This window comes from the organism of the source record quoted next, unplaced genomic scaffold, assembly GCF_019419815.1.
Source record: "Pyrus x bretschneideri cultivar Hongxiangsu unplaced genomic scaffold, Pyrus_bretschneideri_v1 Contig1, whole genome shotgun sequence".
NCBI classification, from domain to species: Eukaryota; Viridiplantae; Streptophyta; class Magnoliopsida; order Rosales; family Rosaceae; genus Pyrus; species Pyrus x bretschneideri.
The window spans coordinates 16782076-16795381 of NW_025999390.1; the positions used below are offsets into that span (position 1 = coordinate 16782076).

The 13306-nt window shown below is 37.1% G+C and overlaps 1 protein-coding gene, 1 long non-coding RNA gene and 2 pseudogenes across 2 annotated transcripts; 2 read left to right on the forward strand and 2 right to left on the reverse strand.

Moving 5' to 3' along the window:
• Positions 1 to 356: 356 nt before the first annotated feature.
• On the forward strand, positions 357 to 8510 carry LOC103960835 (annotated as a pseudogene).
• Positions 8511 to 8637: 127 nt separating this feature from the next.
• On the reverse strand, positions 8638 to 10209 carry LOC103960867 (annotated as a pseudogene).
• A 589-nt stretch (positions 10210 to 10798) lies between these two features.
• Positions 10799 to 11624, forward strand: LOC103960833. The gene is made up of 2 exons (XR_001954315.2): positions 10799 to 11267; positions 11381 to 11624. It is a non-coding gene; the product is annotated as an uncharacterized LOC103960833 (long non-coding RNA).
• Positions 11625 to 11826: 202 nt separating this feature from the next.
• LOC103960834 (protein RADIALIS-like 4) lies at positions 11827 to 13085 on the reverse strand. Its single transcript, XM_009373324.3, has 2 exons — positions 12810 to 13085; positions 11827 to 12268 (listed from the first exon to the last, which is right to left on the reverse strand). Exons 1-2 carry the CDS (start codon positions 13079 to 13081, stop codon positions 12247 to 12249), a joined length of 294 nt encoding a protein of 97 aa, XP_009371599.1. The 5' UTR covers positions 13082 to 13085; the 3' UTR covers positions 11827 to 12246.
• Positions 13086 to 13306: the final 221 nt, after the last annotated feature.

Here is a 13306-nt window from a genome sequence, read left to right on the forward strand (position 1 = left end):
TGGCCCAATAATTGAGGTAGTTTTTTGTAATTTACCCTTTAATTTAATCCAAATGAAATTTATAATTGCAAATGACATTTTGATTTGTGTATTTATTTATCAATACTACCCCGAAAACGCGACCGTCACACTAATTTTTTTTGTAATGCATTGTATCATCCTTTTAACTATTTTTTTTTTGTTTTTTTCTCAACGAGGTCCACTCTGCGTGTGCATGTTTACTCATGTCCTAGGTCTATTTCCATGACTACACAGAAACTCCAACCCGGGGGAAAAGGACGAGGAGAGAAGAATAATAGTTGGGCTTATGGGCTTAGGAGAGAAGAATAATAGTTGGGCTTTGGCCAAGAATTTAGCCCAGAAAATAATTTGGGCCGGCTATGGCTAACGTCTTGTTCACATTCTATGTACTCCTGTCTTCTCCCGCTAGCTCTTCCTCTAAACCCTAAACCCTAAATTACCAGAAGCTTTATCGGTCACCAAAACAACCCTGTTTCAGCTCACAAAGCAGAGCCAAAGCCGACGAAGAACAATGGAGCCCGCTACGCTGACGAACTCAATGGACCTGAAGATTGGGGAGCTCTTGAAGTAGGTCCAGCGCGACTATTCCCCTGCATTCACCAAGGCCGTGGACGACACCGATTCAGCCATCAAAGACGCCATGGACAAAATCCCAGAAGGGTTCAATGTTCGTTTTCTTTCCACAGACTAACATTCGGCAGTCGGATTCTTAAACCTCTGATTAGTTGCTTATATAATCTTTCATTTTAACCCGAATTTTTGGAATTTTTAAAAAATTTAAGAAGTGGGATTTTACGTTTTATTTTCTGATGAAATTTTGCTTTACCATTTACCTTGAACTCACTGGTGGTGGTTGGATTGAAAACCGGGCAAACGAAGCTCCAGGATTCATCAGAGACATAGAAGCTGACAAGGTCGAATTCACGTTTAAGAAGCCGAATTCTATTGAAATTGGTGGGAGCTATGCCATACAGTGCATTGTAAAACCTGAGGTCAATGTGGACCTTCTTGTTCAAATGCCCAAGGTATTTGAATTGCTAATTTTGTAATTGTAATAATGTTGTTGTTTCGATAATCAGAAGAAAAATGCGTTTCTTGTTGTATTATTGATGCCAATTAAATGTTAGATCTTAGAATAACATAAATCATTTTCTTTTCCTTCTAAAAATTGAATTTCGCTGTTTCAGGAGTGTTTCCATGAGAAGGACTATTTGAATTACCGGCGAAAAGGTGCCTGTACCTTTGTGTAATTAAAAGGTTTTTGAAGTCATCTTCATTAGTTTACATGGTTGAATGGTCCACCTTACAGAATGAAGCCCGGAAACCTGTATTGATTGTCTATCCAGGTTGGTTTCCTGTAGCAGCGTTTTCAAATTCTGTTTTTCTTCCATCAACTTGAAAAAGCGAATGTATTTGTTTCTTTAGTGCCTGGTAAATGCGACTTTTGAATTACAAATAAATTGGTTTTGCAGCCATAAAACTTGCTGAAGTCCCTGGGTTTTGCTTAAGGATAATTCCTACACCCTTTTCAGCATTCCAAAGTTGCACCTAGAACGGAATAATGTTCATGCTTTAAATCAAGGTAACATACGTTAGTGCTTTTGAGCTATTTGGTGATGTTTTCAATTTTCAGATGCTTATATATCTTTTTAACTATTTTTGAAGGGGGCATTCCACAGGCTACTCCGAAGTACAATAGTAGTATTTTGGAAGACATGCTTATGGAAGAAACTGAAGAAATTCTCAAGAAAACTTTCCTTGGATGGAAGGAATTACAAGAGGCATTATTTTTGCTGAAGGTATAAGGCCAGCATTCCATGGCCACTTAAAAAGTACTAATGCAATAGCTGTGTGACAATGGTTTTTCTTATTGATGTAGGTCTGGGCTCGTCGGAGGGCACCGATATATGCTTATGATTGCTTGAGTGGATATCTAATCTCTGTCATACTGTCATACCTAGATGATAGGAATTGTTTTAAAAAGTCAATGACGACAATGCACTTTTACTTTGAGCTTCCTTGGTATGATTCTTTTTTCCTTGGCCACAAGAGACTTACTTAAATGACATCAAACCTAGTTGTAGATTCAGGTTTATCTTACGCATGTCCCATTTTGACTTACATGGACTTTTATCCCTTATCACAATCTATTTAATAGTGGGGATTGATGAAAATTGAATGGTTTTATTACATTTACTGTTGAGCTTGAAACAGAAAAAGGAAGCCATCTGCTGCAAACTATATAATGTCACCTGCCATTTATATAAGCGTATTTATCAGACATGCTATTTAATGTGAATATTGTTATTAGCATTTATCACTAAAAAAAGTCATCATGCTCTCCTCCCTCTCTTATTTATTTCCCAAGGGAGGAGTGCAGGATGACTTTTTGGAGTGCCAATAGCAGCCCCTTTAATTTTACAGGATTTTGTTCGTTTTTTATACAAGGAAATCTTGATCTAAAACTAATTTTAATCACAAATACAGAACCGTGATAATGATTATACACACAATTGCCATTGCATGTGCAGCGAATTCAGAACTTTGGAAACATGGGCTCTACTTTACACCGAAAGACCAAAATGCTATACTAAAGGAGGTCTGCTGTTTACTGGATCTTAACGCCATCAATTATGTTTTTCACTAGCCTTTTGTCATTACTGTCCACATTCTAGAGTCATTCTTGGTTTTCTTGTTTTAAGACTCTATCTGTTTTCCTTTGATGATTACCTAAGAAAGTCTATGAAAGAGAAAGACAACATGGGTAGCGAGATGAAATGACTATGTATTTCTTATATATGAACTTCACATTAGCCATTATCCATTATTATAGTCAGCCTTGAGACTTGAAAAACTATGTGCTCATTGAGAAGTTTGTTTATGTCTCTAATCAGTGGTAGTAATTTGAGAAAGTGCTTTTTTTTTTATTTTTTATTTGGAATGAAGCTGTGCAATTATCGTTACAAGTATCCCTTGTTGCTTGGATATTACTTCAGTGTCTATTTTGAACTTGTACGAGATGCTTTCCCTCTGTTGCATTTTATTGATGTTAGTTAACCATGATTTCTGGGATTGTTCAGAATGCTCTCCCCTCTATTGCATTTTACTGATGTTAGTTAACCATGGTCTCTGGGATTGCAGAAAAGGTTGCCACTTATAGAATCATTTCCAGTTGTTATGTGTAGTCCATCTACAAACTTTAATTTGGCCTTCCAGATGACAAGGGCTGGATTCCTCGAGGTACTAATTGGCATTTAAATATTGCCCCTTAATAATGGTAAGTGGTGCACACTCAATTAACCTCTTAAAAATAATGCATTTCTCTTCCTTGCAGCTCCAAGATGAGTCTGGCTTGACACTAGCATGCATAGACAAATGTAGAGATGGTGGATTTGAAGAAATTTTTACGACCACGGTGGACTATCCTGTAAAATATGACCACATCATAAGGTGTATATATATTAGATATAGTATGGTTCTTATTGAAGTTGTCTTTTGTGTGTACAATGACCTTGCGTCAGCATTGAATGTGGTATTGCATTATACCTTCTTTTCTTTCCTGCTTGTGGTTTGATTTACCCGTTTTGTTTACATGTTTGCTCTTTTAGGTTGAACTTAAAGGGGAACAGTGTAGTTTATACATCAGGATTTTGCTTTGATGATGAATGTTGGAGATTGTATGAGCAGAAGGTGCAGAGTGTTTTAATTCAAGGGTTGAGTGACAGAGTGAAGAATGTACGTGTTACCTGGAGAAATATGTTATCAGACCACATCATAAAAAATGTACGTCATCAAGTGTTTTACTTTATCATATTTTATCAAACATATGTTTATGTAGCAGATCAATTTGTTTAAATTTGACTTGTGACTCCAGGGATTGTCAACCCTGAATGCAGAACCATTGCTTATTGGAATTACCGTGAGCTCTTTAGAGAAAGCTTTTAGGCTTGTTGATATTGGTCCAGATGCTGATAATAAAGAGGTGGTATATGAGTACCTGTTTGGAATCATATGTTGATTCTTCTTTTGATGCATGTAATTTACTATGTTCTGTGTAGGCTCTCAAATTCCGCAAGTTCTGGGGGGGAAAGTCAGAGCTCAGGAGATTTAAAGATGTTAAAATTGCCGAAAGCACAGGTTAGTCATTTGTTTTGGCTTTTTTCCTTCTTTTTTACTTGACCTTAGTTGTATCAGTATCATTTACGTGCTTTCCTTGCTCTTGCCAAAATCAATTGTCAGGATGACTAAAATGTTGACACTGTTTGCACATCCTTAGTTTGGGAAAGTGAGCAATGGAGAAGACATATTATCTTAAAAAGGATTTCCGAGTATGTGCTTCAGCAACATCTTTCTGTATCAAAAGGGAATATAATGCACATCGTGGATCAACTTGATTTCTCTTTGCTATATGGTGCTGGAGGTAAACTAGAATAATTCGTTACTGTCTTTCTATGTGATTTCAATATAATTCTCATCTTTGTTTTATTTTTTGCTTTATGGTAACATTTCAACTCTTTCAGTTCCTATATCATCTTCTGGGAATTTGCTTGGGGAATTTGAAATTCTATCGAAGCGCTTGCGGCTTCTTGAAGACATTCCACTGAAGGTTTCTACTGTGCAGCCCCTTGATTCAGGTATAATTGCATGGCTGGAAAAATCAATTTTAAATGCCCAGCTTCAATTGTCAATTCCAAATATTTGATTATCCGTTGTTTTTTCACTATTATATTATGAGATTTGTGGATTGTGATATTCTGTTTGTTTGGGATAAGAAAGTTTTTAAGCTCTGCTGCATTTTTCTTAGATCAGTTTGTTGTTAAATGTTGTGATTATTAAAATCGATCCTCTTGTTTTCATAATTTTACTTTGAAGTTTTTTTTCTTGAACGCACTCATTATCTTATCCCATTTCCTTCTCTGTATAACTCGTCAAAAGTTTTGAAAGGGTTAGATTAAGGTTTCTTTCACTACAAATAAGCACACACACACACACACATTATGCTGTAAAGTGTTGGGGTAAATTTGAAACCTTTTTTTTTTTTTTCCAGAAAAAAGTAATAACAGTCATAGGACTTGTAAAAGTCACTACTCATTAGTAATTTCTTTTGAAATGATAATATAATTTGATTTTCAAATGGATTTTCCATCACCCTGTTCCCCAATATGCAGCTTTCCAGTTTTCATCTGTCTTCCCACCTGAATCTCATCAGCTTGCTAATGATAAGGGTGCTTTTGTAAGACTACATAGGTTCACTCCTTCCTGCATTCATCCGCTGGAAGTTATGATCCAGGCACGTCACAATACCCAATAACCGTTAATTACTTTTTTGTTTATTATTTTTCGGTCAGTTAATGAAGCCTTATTACTTAATCTAATTTAGTTGGAAGGTTCTGGAAACTGGCCAATGGATGATGTAGCAATTGAGAAAACTAAATCTGCCTTCCTTCTCAAGATTGGAGAGAGGTGGGCAAACTGGGATTACTAATTCTCAATTTGATTTTACTTTCTATTGAACAGTTATCTGATGATACTATCATATGGCAGTCTCCAGAATAATTGGGGGATGACGTGTACAGCTATGGAGGATGATGTGGATGTTTTTGTTTCTGGATATGCATTTCGCCTGAAAATTTGGCATGAGAGAGGCCTCACTTTGTTGAGACGGGAAAGTAAGAACTCTTGACTCATGTATCATTACATATTCACCACTGGGATGTTAGATTCTTTTTCTCTTTTTGAGAAGGATGATGTCTTCTTTTGATGCTGACCCCTTCGACTTCTTACTGGCTACAGATGGAAATGATCAAGTGAAGCAGGTCTCTAATACAGACAGAGAACTTTATTTCCAGAGTCAACATATGATTAATGGATTACAGGGTTGTTACGCAGCATATGGGCCAGTTGTTAGGTGAGTTATAGCATTTGCATTCTCATTTATCTCTTATTGTTTTATCTGTTACTGCATATAACTTTTTTTAGTTTCATGTGAAGGCTTGCAAAGCGGTGGGTAGCTTCACATCTGTTTTCAGCTTGCTTGAGGGAGGAGGCAATTGAACTATTGGTTGCATACGTCTTTTTGAAGCCTTTACCATTCAATGCTCCATTCTCACGAATCACTGGATTTTTGAGGTTGATATTTATATAACTCATTTCCAGGGCATTTTGATAGTTCTCACCGACACTTCTGCTTTAAAAGATAGATTCTCTAAATGGCTTGATTTCACTTTTGAATTATTAACATCAAGCTACATAATTCCAAATTAACTGGCAATTAGATATACACTATGATGTAGCACATACACTCACATGCACACAATAATTATTGTCAAACTTTAATAGTGTATTTCACGCTCTCATATTCATGGTAATTCTGTCAACAGGTTCCTGCGATTACTTTCAGTTTATGACTGGAATTTTTCTGTACTAGTTGTTGACATAAACAATGATTTGACTCCAAAAGATATGAAAGAGATAAATGTAAGTTCTTCAGCTAAGTAATAAACTCTGATCCATGTCGATCTCTTTGCTTTCTTGATTTTATTATTTCCTTTTTTTGGTTACAATTTTATTATTTTCTTGACTGCTACTATTTGGCTTTCGATTTCAGGAGAATTTTATGTCAAGTAGAAAAACTAATGAAAATGTGCAAAGTGTAAAGCCAGCAATGTTCATGGCTACAACTTACGACAAGGCATCCGAGGCCTGGACCAGATTCTCACTAAACTCAATGGTTAGTTTAATTGGTGTCTTTTTCAACACTGTTAATTTTCTTTAGTAAATTCTTGACGCTCCCTCTAGTAATCAGGCCTGTGATACTTTTCCCCTGAGCCGATCCAGGTTTTTTAATTTTACTGGCATTTCAATGCATTCCTTTTCTATAAGAATGCATTCTCATTTCTTCAGTCATGTCAGAATATTAGTTTGAAACTCAGTTCCATGAAATTGTTAATTATGGACATAGAGGACTTTCTTTTGTTATTTTGATGATTGTAATAAAAATTAAGATTTGTTGATACCATTGGCCGACAGAACATTCAAACGAAAAATCTCCCATAGAATTTTTGATTGCTGGCACTCTAGAAATCCAAGTGCAGCAACTCCTTTTATAGATATGTTATTTAGTATTGCTTATACATTTTGATCTTGTTGAATACGTAGGAGTTAAAAAGGTTGATGGCTTATGCTGGAAGCAGTGCAAACTTGTTGACCAAACTGATTTTGGAGGATCATAATGATAATTATAGATGGGAGGTGAGCCTGATAAATTTTATTGATAGTGATCCGTGAATTGTTTTACCTTGATGTATATTTGATATATGCAAAATATTATTGTTTACTTTTTGATTTGCAGTGCCTTTTTCGAACTCCTTTGAACAATTACGATGCGGTTATTCTTCTCCACAGAGAAAAATTACCTTACCCCCAACATCTTCTCTTCCCATCTTACCCCAATGTTTGCATGTCCTCAGCATTATGTTGTTCTCTCTCCTTTTCTAACAATGCCATATTCAAATTTTAGTATATCTGCAGAGTTTTAATGAGCATATTTACACAGGCGCAGGGGTACATGTGGCACGTGGGAATGCGAGCAAGGTTTTCCACCCATTTCTGTTGCCTGGAGACATGAAGGGAAACTCGGAGGCACTACGAAATAAGCTATTGGTACACTTTGATCCACTGAGGTGCTTTGTTGGGGATCTAGAGGCAAGTATTATGTGATGCCTTAGTTTTGACCATTACGCCATTGCTTTCAGTTTTATGTTTCTTGTCACTGTCGTCTTTGCTTACATCCTTGTGTCTTGAATGTAGAAAGAGTACCCCAACACCTTCAAGCTGTGGTATGATTCTCTGGGTGGTGATGCTGTTGGCATAACGTGGGGGAGATATGGTTCAAAGGTATAATTGGATCCGTTCTAACTGAATAAATGTGCATTCTAAAACGACATTGAAAGCTTTAAAAAAATCGTTTGCTATCTAGAATTCCTAATCAGTTGTATTTTCGGATCCTAATATTTGCAGAAACGAGGGCGGGAAGGAGAAGCAAAGGAAGTAAAAGATCCAACTGATTTATTAAACGACGCCGGTAAAGTGGGAACAGGGTTTGTGAGGGGGGTTTATCTTCTCAAAGCCCCAAGGCTCACGAGTTGGCTCTGTTTATACTCTAAAATGCTCAAAGCTTCACGGGTGACAACACTTTTCTCCGTGAGCTACAGCTGCTTTTCGACATGAAGAGCAATCCTTGGGACGCCCCTACAATACTCGTAACAGAGATGACTTCCCCAGTTAAGGCATCTTGTTTGTAATATGTGTATTATTTGGTTGACTGGTAAATGCAATATTCGTAATGAAGGTAAAGAAAATTATTTGTATAGTTGTATGTCAGCCATGAGAATTTCACTATCTGAAACTGTATCACGTTACAATTAACGCCTTGAGAGCGGCATTTTTGTTGATGAGAAATTCGATTAAACTGTTCGTTTCAAAGTTTATACTCGTATTCTTATTCTGTTTTGAAAGAAGATATTACTATCTGAAATAATGTATGTTTTCTTTTGACTGAGTAAAGTTGAGAGAGCGTTTACACTAGCACTCGAGGTGGAAAGAGCGTTTACACTTGCACTCGAGGTGGGCTTTTTCACTTACAATTAACCATGATACTCAAGAGAAGAATGATATATAAAAAATGACCGGGTGAAGAGTTTTCGGAAATTGTAGATTCATCAGCAGCTGCCATGTTTCGAATAAGAACCGGATCACTGCTCCACAATAGTTAGACTGCTTCCTGAATGAGTTTTTCTGTGAGTTCTGTAGGCAATCCCATAACCGTGTCAATCGTCCCTATCTGCAGCAAACCAAATGAAGCACATTGCAAACAAATTTGGATGGACAGATCAAGACGCAACTGAGGTAAACTACTTTGATCGACAAAATGGCATATGCAGGCCAAAACTCGAGCATGTTTGGTTGCGAGTTCAATCTCGGAATAAGAAAGAAAATTTAGAACCCATTAGCAAAGCGAACAAGGCTGAAAGAAAAGGAAGAAACAAAGAGATAAAGACAACGAGTCTGTAAAGATGCATCAAGCGAATAGCAAGAGCGGACATGAAATAGAGAGATAAGAGAGAGCTAACCACTGCTTCTACAAACGGAGAAATCAATGGATGTTCCAGCATCAAACCACCAGCAACATTAAGCGTAATTCCCTCCTCCATCTGGCCGAACATCAGACTCATGAACCATATTCAACACAGAATAATAGTTCACAACGAAGTGCCTAAAGTGAATTTGTATCCAAAATTTACCAGGCTGTCGATCACCTCCTCTGGTATGACATGAAAATAAACCTGCATCATAAAATCATCAAATACATGCCACTATGCTTCCCAACCCAACCATAAATTAAACAGTACAATTATCGGTATTCTTTGTTAGTAAAACCTTGAACAAACGAATAAGAAAGACAAGAAGGTTGCTTCAGGACAGGACAGTTAAAGAATGAGCTTAAGCAGTGAAAGGGCCAGTACCTCCGCTCTGCGCCAAACGCCTTTCTTTTTCCAGTTTTAAGGTTGGTTTTAAGTACAGATCCTATAACTGCTGCTTGACCACCAGAATAGCCTGCAATCCATCCATAAACACTTGACCACTACACATCCATCTGAGACTTTAACAAAGGGAAAGTGGTGGACAGTTTCCTTTTAAGCAAACCTTTGATAAAATTCCATGCTTCACACACCACAACCTCAAAATCAATAAAGATTTTGCAGTGAGATATAACCTCAACTGCAAAGCACATTCCCCACAAGAGATATTCACTAAAAAAGCAAAACCGTTTCGGGTGTTTTTTACCGGTAACATGTTCTCTGGATAGTGAAAAGAGAGTTTTTATTGTCACTTCAAAATAGTCGTCTTGCACTTCACATTGTTTTGGAGTGCTAATTACGGCTCTTGAGTGAGAATACAAATTAGGAATAGGATTAATGAGAGTTATGGTTACATGGGTCCTCTATCATTTAGGCAATATTGTGTGATTTTCACAATGGATGAGGATGAGAAAGCATCACGTTTCGAGTTATCATACCGCATTAGGACTAAATTGTGCTTAATTAAGTTAGTTCGATTTCCAACAAAAAGTTGAAAAATGAACAAATATTACTTCTAAACACTTACTGTGTCTGCAGTAATCAACATTGTAGCGGGACCTTCCCCATCCAATTGTCCTTCACTTTGGAGCCTTGAAAGAATGGCATCTGCCTAACAAAAAATAAAAGCAAGGCACACCTAAATCAAAGTCAGAAAAATAAATTGACTTCTTTTAAGAAGAAAATCACATAGAAAAAAATTAACCCACTTATTTAAAAAGAAAAAACTAAAAATTAGTTTATGGGTGGTTCAGGTGGTCATGACACTTGCCGAGTCTGAATCCAGATTAGATTAGAGTAGTTTAAACTATGAGAACTTTAATAAAAAACTCTTGATATTATTTACTTTAACGAAAAATCATATTATTCACTTTAATAAAAAGCTCACGATATTATTTACTTTAACGAAAAACTCCGATTAGATTAGAGTAGTTTAAACTATGAGAACTCGTATCCTATATTCCTATCTCCGCCAGTATTTGCCGGCGCGCCGCCGACGCCGACCCGAGTATTATCTGTCGCAAAAAAGATCAGAAATTGCCGCTAATTTTCACTTCCTTTAAACACCGAATCTAACCGTTCAAGCTAGAATGGCGAAGGGGATTGTCATTTATTCGGGATTTAGCGACGAACCTGAAATGACATCTTTGTCTGTCTGTTTTCACTTTCTGCTTTCTCGGAGAGCGAAGAATTTGCAACAGTATTGGCTATGACTGTGCATTTTGCGTTTTGGGCCTAACGGGTTCATGTTGGCCCGATTCAATTCGAATCTTCCACCGAATATATCCTATCCTGCAGAAGAAACGACGTCGTTTTTATCCGTTGCTGCCTTTACATTCCGCCCCAAGTCCGCGTCAGTTTGGAGTCTTTACCTCCTTTTTAACCTTCTCCCACCTTTCCGCTCAGCCCCTTTGTGCTCCAAAAACCGCACCGACGTCGTTTTCAGGTTACCTAATTTTGAAATTAAGGGCGCCGATGAGTTCTTGTAGCAGGAAGAAGAATTTCGGGAGCGGCAGCTTCGTATCGAATTTGAGGGATCACATTCATGAATTTCTTCATGCTTCCATAGATGAGCACAGAACTTGCTTGAAAGAGACGGTGCGGAAGGTACGATTTTACACTCGCTCTCTCTTGTTTGCATTGCAATGGCAGATTCCTGTTTGTGAATGATTGGGCAATTTGGGAAATAAATTTGATTTTTGGGTTTTGGTCCAAAGCAGATGTTTGAAAGGGCAAAACTTTACAGAGAAAAGAGTGGCGGCGGACCAAACGAAGGAGAAAAGCCCCTGCCTTTGCAAACCACTACAGATTAGGAAGAATTTGCAAGCTTTTCTATTTTCTGGGTTGCAGAGAAAAAAGAGTACTGTAAGACAAATTTGATATCTTTATCTTTAGCATCTGTATAGGTTGTGTTTGAAACAATAGTTTGACGAATGACATTGAAATGCTAGCGTCAATTACTCACGCGTTGGAGTTTCATTGATGTGGGTCTCATATTGACTTCATATTTCAATCATTTGCTAGAAATTGTCCATGCTAATGTGAGTGACTGGAGCAAACTTTTTGATGACTCAAATAGTCGTTCGTTGGATGGCATTGAATTTGATTTAACCGGTTATTTACACCCTTATGATACTAGTGTTTCGTGTGAATCTAATTTATTGTATTTTTTTATTTTTTTGAGCAAAAATTTATTGTATTAAGTTAAGGATTTGGTAGCCACTAGCCAATTATAGTAATATGCTATTTAATGCTTCCTTTCTTTAATTTTTAACCTAAGATTTCTGCCCCCTAATCCCAACCCACCTTGTGCAACTGGAGCTAATGATCATGTGCTAATAGTAATACATGCTCTCTTTAATTAATGATGATTATAAATAAATAAATAAATAAATAAGCAATTGCATCTGCAGAGATTCTTACTTGTTACATGTGCAAACAAGACAAAGAAAAGTATGCTGCATGTAGAAGTTACGGGAAAAAAGTAGGAGGGAATGGGAAGGGAGTGGAGATATAGGTTAACTGCTAATTTGCTAGATCCACTTCAAGAGGAAATTGGTGCTGTGTCTACTGCTGGAGGGCTCCTTTATAGCTTTAGGGCCTTTAGCCTGTAGAAGGTAAATGGAAGTTATTATACAGGATGCTTATAATTTTTTCTGAATTAAGTGCTTTCTAGTGCTGAAAATTAATTATCATTAGGAACATATGATATGAGCGAGGGAGTATAGGAACAAATGATATGAGCGAGGGGTAAGCAGTGAGTAGCTGAATAATGTCATTGTCATGTACCTTCATCAAATCGAGAAATAGGTACTGGAATTGACATTATATTCATGCTATTCAAAATCATTGGTAGTGAGTTAATAATGCATGTTGATAGTGCAACTCCACCTATGAAAAGTGAGGGCAATGCAAAATGAAGAATGAGAAGGTTAGTATCAAATTGTAGCCTGAGAGGTTTATGACCAGAAATTATTATATTTATATTTTGAGTAGGGATTTAATACAGAAGTGAGCTTCACTGATTTTGTTGGTTATATATCTCGTGGACATGAATACCGTAAGGTCTATATATGGTCAATTAAGGACTTACGAACAGTAATTCTAGTCTTCATCTTGTCAAGTAATAAGGATAAAAAAGTGTATTACCTCTTTTCTTCACTGCTGATGCTGCTTTCTCCGACTTTCCTGTACTTAGGAAGGGGAACTTTGCCTGACTCAATGCGGTTGATGTCCGCTAGAAGGATCTCATACTGCCTCTTCACTTCCTCCTCAGTCGTCCCTCCAACAACCCTGGCAATATTATGCCAACGATCAGGGGTTTCCCTATCATATGTTGCCAGAGCGATTTCGAATGATTTGTTTTGTTTGGCTGTCCAAGTTGAATTGGAGTGTGGAGAAGAAAGCGTGCTAGGTGCCATTTTTATGAGATATTAGAGCAAGATTAGTAGGGTGGAGCTGGAAGTGACGAGAACCAAGTTTCGGTAGGATATTTAAGAGAGAACGAATTTGGGCGATGAAAGGAATCGAAGAAATTTAAAGGGAAAGCCGGAGGCAGAGAAAACAAATAGTGTAGAAAGTAAAATATGAATAAAGGTAGTATAGTACTCCAAGTCAAGCGATTAGCGAAGATGAGACCAAAGAAT